At 41.1% G+C, this 14,621-nt stretch overlaps 1 protein-coding gene and 1 long non-coding RNA gene across 7 annotated transcripts in view; one reads left to right on the forward strand and one right to left on the reverse strand.

Moving 5' to 3' along the window:
* Nucleotides 1–14,621, reverse strand: part of NDUFAF5 (NADH:ubiquinone oxidoreductase complex assembly factor 5) — a 63,144-nt gene that overhangs the window by 32,532 nt on the left and 15,991 nt on the right. For all 6 annotated transcript variants that reach the window (XR_013364809.1, XM_077872172.1, XM_077872170.1 and 3 more), the window contains one exon: nucleotides 8,589–8,649. Coding sequence is in view for 5 of the 6 variants with exons in the window: in XM_077872172.1 (XP_077728298.1) it covers nucleotides 8,589–8,649 (61 nt within the window). In the remaining variant the exon portion in view is untranslated. The remainder of the gene's footprint in view (nucleotides 1–8,588; nucleotides 8,650–14,621) is intronic.
* On the forward strand, nucleotides 264–12,174 carry LOC144297917 (uncharacterized). The gene is made up of 3 exons (XR_013364854.1): nucleotides 264–415; nucleotides 9,917–10,043; nucleotides 11,321–12,174. It is a non-coding gene; the product is annotated as an uncharacterized LOC144297917 (long non-coding RNA).

Consider the following 14,621-nt stretch of genomic DNA (forward strand, 5'->3'; position numbering starts at 1 on the left):
AAAAAAAAAAAAGAAAAACTATAAATCTGTAAACAACTGCAAGCTATTTAGTCTTATAAATCTCTTGCTTAATCATCTTATCATTTTTCAGTATCCAGATTAAGGTTCTCCTAAATAAGCACAGTTCTTATTTCAAAGAACACATCTTTAATCACTTTTAGCTTTCCTCATTCATCAAAACTGCCCATGCCATTTGTGTAATAAAAAGTCAAAGCTCATTTCTTAGGCAAATGGAAGCTCTCCTTGGAGGAGGGAGGGGCAAGATGGCGGAAGAGTAGGGTCCCCAATCACCTGTCTCCACCAAATTACCTAGATAACCTTCAAATCATCCTGAAAATCTCTGAATTCGGCCTGAGATTTAAAGAGAGAGAACAGCTGGACTGCTACAGTGAGAAGAGTTCGCGCTTCTATCAAGGTAGGAAGACGGGGAAAAAGAATTAAAGAAACAAAAGGCCTCCAAGGGGGAGGGGCCCGCGAGGAGCCCGGCTGAGGCCGGGGCGAGTGTCCCCAGGACAGGAGAGCCCAGTCCCGGAGAAGCAGGAGCTGCACCGACCTTCCCGGGCGGAAAGAGGCTCGCAGGGAGGTGGAGCAGGACCCAGGAGGGCGGGGGTGCCCTCGGGCTCCCGGGGACACTAACAGACACCTGCGCCCCGGGAGATGCGCCGAGCTCCATAAGGGCTGCAGCGCGCAGGGCTGGACCCGGAGCAGCTCGGGAGAGGCTCGGGCGGCGGCTCCGCAGAGGGGGCTGCGCGGCTCCGGGAGCAGCTCGGCGGGGCTCGGGCGGCAGCTCGGCGGAGGGGGCTGCGGGGCGGGAGCAGCTCCGCGGAGGGGGCTGCAGGGCGGGAGCTCGAATCCAACAGCGCAGGCCCGGGAACCCTGGGCACCGGGGCCACAGCCCAGAATCCGGCCTCCCCCCGGGACAGGCAGAGGCCGGGAGGGCCCAGGACCGCAAGGACGCTCCTGCCCCGAGCTGAGTAGATCAGCGGCCCCGCCCCGGAGCCTCCAGGCCCTGCAAAGGGAGAGCTCGGTAGTTACTGCGGGGGCTGAAGTCAGGGCTCCAGGGCTGGCCCGGCCACTGCGGTTGTTCCTCCTGGGGCCTCATGGGGTAAACAACCCCCACTGAGCCCTGCACCAGGCAGGGGGCAGAGCAGCTCCCCCAAGTGCTAACACCTGAAAATCAGCACAACAGGCCCCTCCCCCAGAAGACCAGCTGGACGGACAAGTTCCAGGGTAAGTCAAGGGACTTAAAGTACACAGAATCAGAAGATATACCCTGGGTTTTTTTGTTTGTTTGTTTGTTTTGCTTTTTGATTTGTTTGCTTCCCCCACCTTTTTTTTTTCCTTTTTCTGTCTCTTTTTCTTTTTTCTTCCTTTTTTCTTTTTTTTCTCTTTTCTTTCCTTCTTTCTCTCCTCTCTTTTTCTCCTTTTCCCAATACAATTTGTTTTTGACCACTCTGCACTGAGCAAAATGACTAGAAGGAAAACCTCACCTCAAAAGAAAGAATCAGAAACAGTCCTCTCTCCCACAGAGAGAGGGAATCCCCATCTGGATTACAATTCAATGTCAGAAAGCCAATTCAGAAGCACTATTATACAGCTACTGGTGGCTCTAGAAAAAAGCATAAAGGACTCAAGAGACTTCATGACTACAGAATTTAGATCCAATCAGGCAGAAATTAAAAATCAATTGAATGAGATGCAATCCAAACTAGAAGTCCTAACGACGAGGGTTAATGAGGTGGAAGAACGAGTGAGTGACATAGAAGACAAGTTGATGGCAAAGAGGGAAACTGAGGAAAAAAGAGACAAACAATTAAAAGATCATGAGGATAGATTAAGGGAAATAAACGACAGCCTGAGGAAGAAAAACCGACGTTTAATTGGGGTTCCTGAGGGCGCCGAAAGGGACAGAGGGCCAGAATGTGTATTTGAACAAATCATAGATGAAAACTTTCCTAATCTGGGAAGGGAAACAGGCATTCAGATCCAGGAAATAGAGAGATCCCCCCCTAAAATCAATAAAAACCGTTCAACACCTCGACACCTAATAGTTAAGCTTGCAAATTCCGAAGATAAAGAGAAGATCCTTAAAGCAGCAAGAGACAAGAAATCCCTGACCTTTATGGGGAGGAGTATTAGGGTAACAGCAGACCTCTCCACAGAGACCTGGCAGGCCAGAAAGGGCTGGCAGGATATATTCAGGGTCCTAAATGAGAAGAACATGCAACCAAGAATACTTTATCCAGCAAGGCTCTCATTCAAAATGGAAGGAGAGATAAAGAGCTTCCAAGACAGGCCTGGAACTGAAAGTATATGTGACCTCCAAACCAGCTCTGCAAGAAATTTTAAGAGGGACTCTTAAAATTCTCCTTTTAAGAAGAAGTTCAGTGGAACAATCCACAAAAACAAGGACTGAATAGATATCATGATGACACTAAACTCATACCTTTCAATAGTAACTCTGAACGTGAACGGGCTTAATGACCCCATCAAAAGGTGCAGGGTTTCAGACTGGATAAAAAAGCAGGACCCATCTATTTGCTGTCTACAAGAGACTCATTTTAGACAGAAGGACACCTACAGCCTGAAAATAAAGGTTGGAGAACCATTTACCATTCAAATGGTCCTCAAAAGATAGCAGGGGTATCCATCCTTATATCAGATAAACTAAAATTTACCCCGAAGACTGTAGTGAGAGATGAAGAGGGACACTATCTCATACTTAAAGGATCTATCCAACAAGAGGACTTAACAATCCTCAATATATATGCCCCGAATGTGGGAGCTCCCAAATATTTAAATCAATTAATAACCAAAGTGAAGAAGTACTTAGAGAATAATACACTTATACTTGGTGACTTCAATCTACCTCCTTCTATACTAGATAGGTCTTCTAAGCACAACATATCCAAAGAAACGAGAGCTTTAAATGATACACTGGACCAGATGGATTTCACAGATATCTACAGAACTTTACATCCAAACTCAACTGAATACACATTCTTCTCAAGTGCACATGGAACTTTCTCCAGAATAGACCACACACTGGGTCACAAATCGGGTGTGAACCAATACCAAAAGATTGGGATCGTCCCCTGCATATTCTCAGACCATAATACCTTGAAATTAGAACTAAATCACAACAAGAAGTTTGGAAGGACCTCAAACACGTGGAGGTTAAGGACCATCCTGCTAAAAGATGAAAGGGTCAACCAGGAAATTAAGGAAGAATTAAAAAGATTCATGGAAACTAATGAGAATGAAGATACAACCATTCAAAATCTTTGGGATGCAGCAAAAGCAGTCCTAAGGGGGAAATACATCGCAATACAAACATCCATTCAAAACCTGGAAAGAGGGATCCCTGGGTGGCGCAGCGGTTTGGCGCCTGCCTTTGGCCCAGGGCGCAATCCTGGAGACCCGGGATCGAATCCCACATCAGGCTCCCGGTGCATGGAGCCTGCTTCTCCCTCTGCCTGTGTCTCTGCCTCATTCTCTCTCTCTCTCTGTGACTATCACAAATAAATAAAAATTTTAAAAAAAAAGAAAAAAAAACCTGGAAAGAACTCAAATACAAAAGCTAACCTTACACATAAAGGAGCTAGAGAAAAAACAGCAGATAGATCCTACACGCAGCAGAAGAGAGTTAATTAAGATTCAAGCAGAACTCAACGAAATTGAGACCAGAAGAACTGTGGAACAGATCAACAGAACCAGGAGTTGGTTCTTTGAAAGAATTAATAAGATAGATAAACCATTAGCCAGCCTTATTAAAAAGAAGAGAGAGAAGACTCAAATTAATAAAATCATGAATGAGAAAGGAAAGATCACTACCAACACCAAGGAAATACAAATGATTTTAAAAACATATTATGAACAGCTATACGCCAATAAATTAGGCAATCTAGAAGAAATGGACGCATTCCTGGAAAGCCACAAACTACCAAAACTGGAACAGGAAGAAATAGAAAACCTGAACAGGCCAATAACCAGGGAGGAAATTGAAGCAGTCATCAAAAACCTCCCAAGACTCAAGAGTCAGGGCCAGATGGCTTCCCAGGGGAATTCTATCAAACGTTTAAAGAAGAAACCAGGGATCCCTGGGTGGCGCAGCGGTTTGGCGCCTGCCTTTGGCCCAGGGCGCGATCCTGGAGACCCGGGATCGAATCCCACGTTGGGCTCCCGGTGCATGGAGCCTGCTTCTCCCTCTGCCTGTGTCTCTGCCTCTCTCTCTCCCTCTGTGACTATCACAAATAAATAAAAATTAAAAAAAAAAATTTTTTTAAATAAAGAAGAAACCATACCTATTCTCCTAAAGCTGTTTGGAAAGATAGAAAGAGATGGAATACTTCCAAATTCGTTCGATGAGGCCAGCATCACCTTAATTCCAAAACCAGACAAAGACCCCACCAAAAAGGAGAATTACAGACCAATATCCCTGATGAACATGGATGCAAAAATTCTCAACAAGATACTAGCCAATAGGATCCAACAGTACATTAAGAATGTTATTCACCATGACCAAGTAGGATTTATCCCTGGGACACAAGGCTGGTTCAACAGCCGTAAAACAATCAATGTGATTCATCATATCAGCAAGAGAAAAACCAAGAACCATATGATCCTCTCATTAGATGCAGAGAAAGCATTTGACAAAATACAGCATCCATTCCTGATCAAAACACTTCAGAGTGTAGAGATAGAGGGAACATTCCTCGACATCTTAAAAGCCATCTATGAAAAGCCCACAGCAAATATCATTCTCAATGGGGAAGCACTGGGAGCCTTTCCCCTAAGATCAGGAACAAGACAGGGATGTCCACTCTCACCACTGCTATTCAACATAGTACTGGAAGTCCTAGCCTCAGCAATCAGACAACAAAAAGACATGAAAGGCATTCAAATTGGCAAAGAAGTCAAACTCTCCCTCTTCGCCGATGACATGATACTCTACATAGAAAACCCAAAAGCCTCCACCCCAAGATTGCTAGAACTCATACAGCAATTCGGTAGCGTGGCAGGATACAAAATCAATGTCCAGAAGTCAGTGGCATTTCTATACACTAGCAATGAGACTGAAGAAAGAGAAATTAAGGAGTCAGTCCCATTTACAATTGCACCCAAAAGCATAAGATACCTAGGAATAAACCTAACCAAAGAGGTAAAGGATCTATACCCTAAAAACTATAGAACACTTCTGAAAGAAATTGAGGAAGATACAAAGAGATGGAAAAATATTCCATGCTCATGGATTGGCAGAATTAATATTGTGAAAATGTCAATGTTACCCAGGGCAATTTATACGTTTAATGCAATCCCTATCAAAATACCATGGACTTTCTTCAGAGAGTTAGAACAAATTATTTTAAGATTTGTGTGGAATCAGAAAAAAACCTTGAATAGCCAGGGGAATTTTAAAAAAGAAAACCATATCTGGGGGCATCACAATGCCAGATTTCAGGTTGTACTACAAAGCTGTGGTCATCAAGACAGTGTGGTACTGGCACAAAAACAGACACATAGATCAATGGTACAGAATAAAGAACCCAGAAGTGGACCCTGAACTTTATGGTCAACTATTATTCGATAAAGGAGGAAAGACTATCCACTGGAAGAAATACAGTGTCTTCAATAAATGGTGCTGGGAAAATTGGACATCCACATGCAGAAGAATGACACTAGACCACTCTCTTGCACCATACACAAAGATAAACTCAAAATGGATGAAAGATCTAAATGTGAGACAAGAGTCCATCAAAATCCTAGAGGAGAACACAGGCAACACCCTTTTTGAACTCGGCCACAGTAACTTCTTGCAAGATACATCCACGAAGGCAAAAGAAACAAAAGCAAAAATGAACTATTGGGACTTCATCAAGATAAGAAGCTTTTGCACAGCAAAGGATACAGTCAACAAAACTAAAAGACAACCTACAGAATGGGAGAAGATATTTGCAAACGACGTATCAGATAAACGGCTAGTATCCAAGATCTATAAAGAACTTATTAAACTCAACACCAAAGAAACAAACAATCCAATCATGAAATGGGCAAAAGACATGAAGAGAAATCTCACAGAGGAAGACACAGACATGGCCAACACGCCCATGAGAAAATGCTCTGCATCACTTGCCATCAGGGAAATACAAATCAAAACCACAATGAGATACCACCTCACACCAGTGAGAATGGGGAAAATTAACAAGACAGGAAACAACAAATGTTGGAGAGGATGTGGAGAAAAGGGAACCCTCTTGCACTGTTGGTGGGAATGTGAACTGGTGCAGCCACTCTGGAAAACTGTGTGGAGGTTCCTCAGAGAGTTAAAAATAGACCTGCCCTATGACCCAGCAATTGCACTGTTGGGGATTTACCCCAAAGATTCAGATGCAATGAAACGCCGGGATACCTGCACCCCGATGTTTCTAGCAGCAATGTCCACAATAGCCAAACTGTGGAAGGAGCCTCGGTGTCCATCGAAAGATGAATGGATAAAGAAGATGTGGTTTATGTATACAATGGAATATTCCTCAGCCATTAGAAACGACAAATACCCACCGTTTGCTTCAATGTGGATGGAACTGGAAGGTATTATGCTGAGTGATTAAGTCAATTGGAGAAGGACAAACATTGTATGTTCTCATTCATTTGGGGAATATAAATAATAGTGGAAGGGAATATAAGGGAAGGGAGAAGAAATGTGTGGGAAATATCAGAAAGGGAGACAGAACATAAAGACTCCTAACTCTGGGAAACGAACTAGGGGTGATGGAAGGGGAGGAGGGCAGGGGTTGGGGGTGAATGGGAGGGGGGCACTTGACGGGATGAGCACTGGGTGTTATTCTGTATGTTGGTAAAGTGAACACCAATAAAAAATAAATGTATTATTAAAAAAAAAAAAAAAAAAGAAGCTCTCCTTGGAGAAAATCACTTCTCCAGTAGCCCCCTCTGCAACAGATGTGCATATCTGTGTACGTTCCCTCTTTCAAAATTGGGACGTAGGGTTTATATCCCTATTGCTCCTCAAAGCCTCTTCCAGGCCATTTTTTCTCTAACTTTTTAAAAATCCTTGTCCTGCTAAGAACCACAATATTTGGTCATCACCCTCTCCCACTCCTGCTTGCAGTCAGACACATAGATATCAGGCTCCTAGTCTCTTTCCTCATTCATCGGACAGTTGGCACCTGATTCAGTGTCCATTTGTAGCCAAGTCCTGTCACCACCCCCAGGTGACTGCAATGTTAATAATTACTAGTACCACGATCTCTAAGATTTTTTAGCCTCCCCACCACTAATAGTTCTGCAATACTCCGCCTCTGCCATCACATCTGTAATACATCCAGATATGTCCTTCTTTTATACAGTCACTGTATATTAGGTTCCTAAAGGCCCAGTATCTGTCTTCTCTTCTCACTTCACACTCTCATTCCAGGCAATTGCTTCAAATACCAATTCACAAATGACTCATGATATCTTAACCAGGCAATCGCCTCCTCTAAATGGCATACTCACACACCCAACCATGTACTTGACATCTCCTCTTAGACATTTCACAAGCACTTCAAACCCAAAATATCCACATGTGAACTCAAGAGGTGTCCCTGCCCATACTTGGTCATCTTCTACTGTTTTCTCTGTTAATGAAGGGGCACAGGCTATCTGGTTATGTGAGCCAGAAATTTTGGAGTTGTTTGAAATAGCTCTCTTTACTCATCCACATGTAACTCATCAGCAAGGATTGTCAAATTTATATTCTAATTATCTCTAGAATCCATTCACTTCTTTCAATCTCCATTGCCACCACCTTAGTCCAAGCCACCATCATCTCTCAATAAGCTTTAAATCAATGAGTCTCCCTACTAGTTGATCTGCCAATCCATTTTTTCCAAAATGCAAATTTGAAATCATAACTCCCCACCCCCTTTGTTAAAATGCCTCAAAGGGGTTTTAAGATAAAGACAAGCTCAACAGGGACTGCAGGGTCTCCATTTACTCATCAATTTCATTATTTCTCTCTACTCTAGCCAAAATGCCTGCTTTTAGTACTTGTCATGCGTTTTCCTGCCAGTCTTTGCACATGCTATTCTCCCTGCCTGTGACTCACTTCCCTCCCTTCTTCACCAAGTTAACTCATCTTCATTTATCAGAGCACAATCAGCACTTCCTCAGACAAAGACTTCGCGGACTCTCTCTAACCAGGACTTACCCTTTTAACAAACCCCATTCCTACACTAACCCAACTACCTGTTTTCTTGCGCCTGGACCTGAGCCACCAACTGTTGCTAGAGAGTCACTGATGTGCCTTACCAGCCCCAGATGCACCCTTCAAGAAAGTACCACCATCTTTTTATAGGTGGTCATAGCACCATGCACCTCCACTTTGTAGCACTTACCGTGATTCTAATTTAACTTTTCTCTTTAGGGCAGCTGTGTGGTGTCTACCTCACCCATTTTATAAGCTCCATAAAGACAGTCTGTTTTCTCCTCACCAATGTATCTCTTAGTGCTTAGCTCCAGTATCTGCCATAGAGTCTGCTCTCAAAATATGACTTTCAAATGGAGACTAAACATTCTTTAAAGTGCCTTACCTTGCAAATCTTCCATCAATTCAAACATCCCAGGATAATTAACTTGAATTTCATCAGTATCCTATTTAAAAAGAGAAAGGAGTATTCATTTGACATTCATCATAAAAAAACTCCGATTTGAAAACAGGCCAGAGATTACCCAGACCAATTTCTCATGACAAATAGGAATCTTCTCTATAATATTCTTCACAGATGTCATCTGGTTTTGCTTGATACATGAGAAATGTCAAACTGTTAAATATTCACTATTCTAAAGAAAAATCTCCCTAAAACTCCATTAACCCAGTTCTAGTTTTCTCCTTGGGAAAAACACAGAAGTCATCTATTTTGTATCTGTGTCACCCTCTTCTTCAAGTCTTTAAATTCTTCTAGAATACTAAGTTTTTAGATGGAAGGGTTAGTTTACTGGACAAAATTCATAGACTTATAGATCCTTACACATCCTTACTGCATTACTCTGTACCTTGTCAGTATCAATCTCTTAAAATGTGACACCCAGGGGCACCTGGGTGGAGCAGTCATTAAGTGTCCAAATCTTGGTTTCGGCTCAGGTCGTGATCTCTGGGTCGTGCAACTCAGCCCCACGTTGGGCTCCTGCTCAACTTGGGATTTTCTTTCTCCCTGCTGTCTAAAAATCTTTAAAAAACAACAACAAAAAAAAAAAAATAAAAAAAAAAAAAAAACAACAACAACAAAAAAGTGGTACCCAGAATCAAGCCAAATAAGGTTATCTCCCAATCTCAATCTGCTTCTAGTAATGCAGCCATATTACACTGGCTCACTTGGAGGACAGGCACACTGAAGGCACATACTTTATTTCTCAAATGGACTTCTGGGTAGTTATGTTCCATTGTTTTTGAAGCCTGATACAAGAGTCTACTGTTGGTATAGTGGCAGAAACTACTGATGCTCCCCCAATATCTGGGTGCTCCTTGATATTTTCCAAGCCTCTGAAAGGTATTTCTTCTGGCCAAAGGAAAGGAGAGAGCAAGGTAATAAAGAGCTAGTGAGCCTTTTCCAAGCCACTCCTTTTGCTGTAGTAATCTCAGAAGATTCAAGGGTGAGGTGGCACAACTATGGGATGGAGGTCAGCTGCCTACAGCATGAGGCTGTGATGTGATGAAGCTGTGTTAAGCATGAAGATGTAGGAGTTTGTCTACATTGGGAATTAGCCCCCAAATACAGGACACATATACTTCCCCCTAAGTATGATATCAAAATGCTGCATGTATCTCAAACTCCATCTTATTTGCACTAACCACTTTTGAAATGTCTAGGTCTTTTTGTGTTTTATTTTTAAAGACTGTATTTATTTATTTGAGAGACAGAGTGAACGGGGGGAGAGAGAGAGAGAGAGAGAGAGAAGCAGATTCCCTGCTGAGGACATGGGGCTCCCAAGACTCTGGGATTACGACCTGAGCCAAAGGTGGACGCTTTACCAACTGAGCCATCCAGGTACCCTATCTTTCTGTGTTTTGTAACTTTATTTAATATGCTCAGTATTTTTCCCAATTTTGGACTTTAATGTTGAACAGAATATAGTACAAAGCCGAAAAAACACTTATCAAAAATATCCATTCTAATTCTCAGAGAAATGCAAAACAAAATGACCACTTTTTCTTTAACCTTAGAGATACAAAACCAAGTACAGGCAAGAGTTCACATATATTGTTAATGGGGCATATAAACTGATGCTATGTTTGGAAAGCCATCTGACCCTGTCAAAATTTCAATGTACAGATTTTTTAACCCAGCAATTCCACTGCTAGAAATGGACTTGACAAATATGCCAATATTTATGTGAAAGGAAATTCACTGCAGCATTGTTTGAAATAGCAACAAAATAACAAAAAAGAACCCCAAAAACTAACTGTAAACAATCTAAATGTCCATTAAAAGAGAATTGGTTAGGGATCCCTGGGTGGCGCAGCGGTTTGGCGCCTGCCTTTGGCCCAGGGCGCGATCCTGGAGACCCAGGATCGAATCCCACGTCAGGCTCCCGGTGCATGGAGCCTGCTTCTCCCTCTGCCTATGTCTCTGCCTCTCTCTCTCTCCCTGTGTGACTATCATAAATAAATAAAAATTAAAAATAAAAAAAATTAAAAAATAAATAAAAGAGAATTGGTTAAATAAAACATACCTATTTAATGAAATACTAAACAATTGTTAGAAAATCTGGTAGATAGGTGGAGGGGACGATCTTCAAGATATGTTATTAACTAAAAAAATCCTGAAAATGCTTACAAGAATAAAAAAGCAAGAGTGTATATATTATTGCATATGTAGGTTTAAATGATATAATTGTATTGTGGTCTACGATGAAAAATTGTTCTGAAAGGTCATCTCTGCAGAGGGACTAGGTATTAGAAGTCAAGAGGAAGAGACTTCTTTTCACTTTAGACCTGCTCTGTTTATCTCCTATCTATACATTTACCTTTTTTTAAGATGTATTTATTTATTCATGATAGACATAGAGAGAGAGAGAGAGAGAGGCAGAGACACAGGCAGAGAGAGAAGCAGGTTCCATGCCAGGAGCCTGACGCAGAACTCGATCCTGGGACTCCAGGATTGCGCTCTGGGCCAAAGGCAGGTGCCAAACCGCTGAGCCACCCAGGGATCCCCTCTATACATTTTTTAAATTTCCTTTTTCTTATTAACAAATGCATAACTGTATTATATGTGCACTTCTTTTTTTAAAATATTTATTTATTTTATTTATTTATGATAGACAGAGAGAGAGAGAGAGAGGCAGAGACACGGGAGGAGGGAGAAGCAGGCTCCATGCCAGGAGCCCGACGTGGGACTCGATCCCGGGACTTCAGGATCATGCCCTGGGCCAAAGGCAGGCGCTAAACCGCTGAGCCACCGAGGGATCCCCTACATATGCACTTCTTAATAAGACCATCTCTGCATTTTTCTACCTTAGGGAAGTATTTTTGAAAAAAGATTGTAAGATTAAAAACAAAATTTCTTCCATCCTGATACCTACCATTAAGCAGTATCCTTTGAAAACAATCTTTGAGTGAAACTAAAAGCACTGTCTCCATCTCAATCAAAAGAATACAATAGCTTTGTCAAAGTCCTTATTCAATTTAAGATGAACCATATCTGCAATTTTCTATTAGACTGGTAACTCCATATTCTAAAAGGAAATGACTCTTATTCAGAATGTCCACTAACTCTGAAAATAATTCACTATGAAAGTCATATAAATGTAAATAAGCAATCCTGAATTCACTTTAAAAATAAAAATCTACTGCCATATATAAAAATGATATGCCTAACGTTGTATGTAACATAAACCTGTGTAACTGATTATATAACCTTTTTGGGATGGGATTTTTAGAAAATGAATTATGACACAATGTTAACAGAGTATGTTACAGTGTATATGTCTCAAGGAACAAATTTGTATAGATTTATTATTAAATCAGCAACTCTCCTAATTTTTGTAAACCACAAAGAAGATTCCACACCAAACTTTTTGTATTATCTTAGTGTTTGAATTATTCGCCTCATTTTTTAGAGAAGAATATAGAAAATTAGATTTCCCAACCAACAGAAATATAGGATTTTAAGTGCTGTTATAGGTTAAAAATTTTTAGAATTTTTTCTAAGATTTTACTTACTTTTTCTTTAAGATTTTATTTATTCATGAGACACAGAGAAAGAGGCAGAGACATAGAGGGAGAAGCAGCCTCCTCACAGAGAGCCCAATGTGGGACTCAATCCCTGGACCCAGTATCACTCCCTAAGCTGAAGGCAGACGCTCAACTGCTGAGCTACCCAGGCATCCAAAGATTTTACTTATTTATTGGGGATGCCTGGGTGGCTTAGTCAGTTAAGCATCTGCCTTTGGCTCAGATCATGACCTCAACGTTCTGGGATCAAACCTCGAGTTGGCCTCCCTGCTCAGCCGGGTGCCTGCTTCTCCCTGTCCCTGTGCTTGCACTCTCTCTCTCAAATACATAAAAAACTTTTAAAAAAGATTTTATCTATTTATTTATTTGAAGAGCATGCATGCAAACGAGTGGGAGAGGAGGAGTAAGAATCTCAAGCAAACTCCACACTGAGCGCAAAGCCCAATGTGGGGCTTGGTCTCACGATCCTGAGATTATGACGTGAGCCAAAATCAAGAGCTGAACAGTTAACTGACTGAGCCACTAAGGTGCTCCAGTAAAAAATTTTCTAAGATGCACAGTCCAGGGACGCCTGGGTGGTTCAGTGGTTGAGCATCTGCCTTTGGCTCAGAGCATGACCTTGGTCCAGGGATCGAGTCCTGCACCAGGATCCCCACAAAGAGCCTGCTTCTCCCTCTGCCTATGTCTCTGCCTCTCATGAATAAATAAAATCTTTTAAAAAAATAAATAAACAAAATAAAATACACAGTTCAATTTACAACCATAGAAAACTGCAAGAAGGCACACTTTTGAGGGTCCCTAATGTCAAAGCCATTTTTAAAATAATACTAAGATACTATTTGGCTTTTTTTACTTCTCAGCCTCTCATAAGTACAATAGATTTTTCATAAGTTATGTGACATGTGAAATTCTAACAGACTATGACTGCAGAAGTAGGCATGAGAACTTAGTGTTTTTATTATGTCATATGTTAAAGAAATTTGTAAAAATGTAAAGCAATGACATTCTTTGAATTTTTTTCTTTTGGATAATAGTTTCTTTCCCCACAAAGTAAAATAAAGTAAATTATTTATGTTAATACATAAATTGTACACTATTGTTAGTTTTAAAAGTATTAACAAATACTAAAATTCAATTTGAATTTCTAATTTGGTTAAAATTGACAGGTAAAACCCACATAACAAAAGCTCTCTAAGGTTCTCAATAATATTAAGTGTGTAGCAAGGTCCTAAAACCAAAAATTTTGAGAGTTGTTGCTGACAGGAGAGAGCTAAGATTTAGGGGCTTAAAGACATAACAAACTTTTACAGTTTAATGTTTACAACCAAAATATATTTGTGTTATTACTTATATAATTTTAAAAAGCTGAAAAATATACAGTGATCCCTCTATGTACAATTGCCTGTATTTGCCAGTATTTGCTTTAATTACAGAGCAGAACCCTCACGTGAAGCAGAGCTTTCCCATTTTCAGCTGCCAACAGCTAACTGTTGTTCTGCTGAGTCAGGCCATTTACAGTTTACAAAAGACACAGCTGTGAAATATTGCGGATTGATGTCATTTCCTAGCCTACTGCCTCTTCCCTTATTGAAGACCCTTTCCAACTTCAGCGACTCTTGTGGTCTCTTCCCTGTGCTTTCTACCAAATCAAGGAAGGACAGGACCATCTGTTTTTGGCTGGCTGCTTTTATGAAATATGTTCACATTAAATCTCCTTAAATGAGTTATTTCAATCTTAAGCCTATCATCAATGAGAAGCTTTGTCAGGAAATTCTTATGTCCTCTAGGAAAGAGACATGTTTAAATCTGAGTGGTTTGGAAAATCATAATAAGTCTACTCAACTGATCTCTGAAGGCAATAACAACATCCTTTCAAATGACTGTGCTAATGAAAGGAGCTTGAAGGGAGCAACCACTGTCTCTCCAGACGGAGACTTCCCTGTTGGAAGCCTTGGATAACAAAGTAATAGGACTATGAGGAGGGAGAGAGAGGAAGGCAAGAACAAATATTTATTGAGCATCTACCTTGGTCCAGGCACTTCACACCCTTTATCTTAGTATTTCTCATCTAAGGTGAGAAACGTTTGCTTTATATATGCTTTATATATTTTTTTTTAAAAATGATTGCTCAGAGACGTGAAGTAAATATCCAAATTCCCCTAGCAAGGTAAGTAACCAAATTATACTTGTCAGACACCAATGCCCCATACCATCACTATACCATGCTGACTCCATGTTTCTTCAAACAGCCTACAGGTCCTCTTTCCAGATCTCTCCAGCCCTAATGGAGTTTGGCCCATTTCCTACATTTTCTAACCTTGACTGTAAATGCACATACTTTCATTTCTGCCTCATAGGGCACTATTTCAGTTGAGGGCTGGTGATAGAGGTA

This window comes from Canis aureus, chromosome 26 (genome assembly GCF_053574225.1).
Source record: "Canis aureus isolate CA01 chromosome 26, VMU_Caureus_v.1.0, whole genome shotgun sequence".
Taxonomy (NCBI): Eukaryota; Metazoa; Chordata; class Mammalia; order Carnivora; family Canidae; genus Canis; species Canis aureus.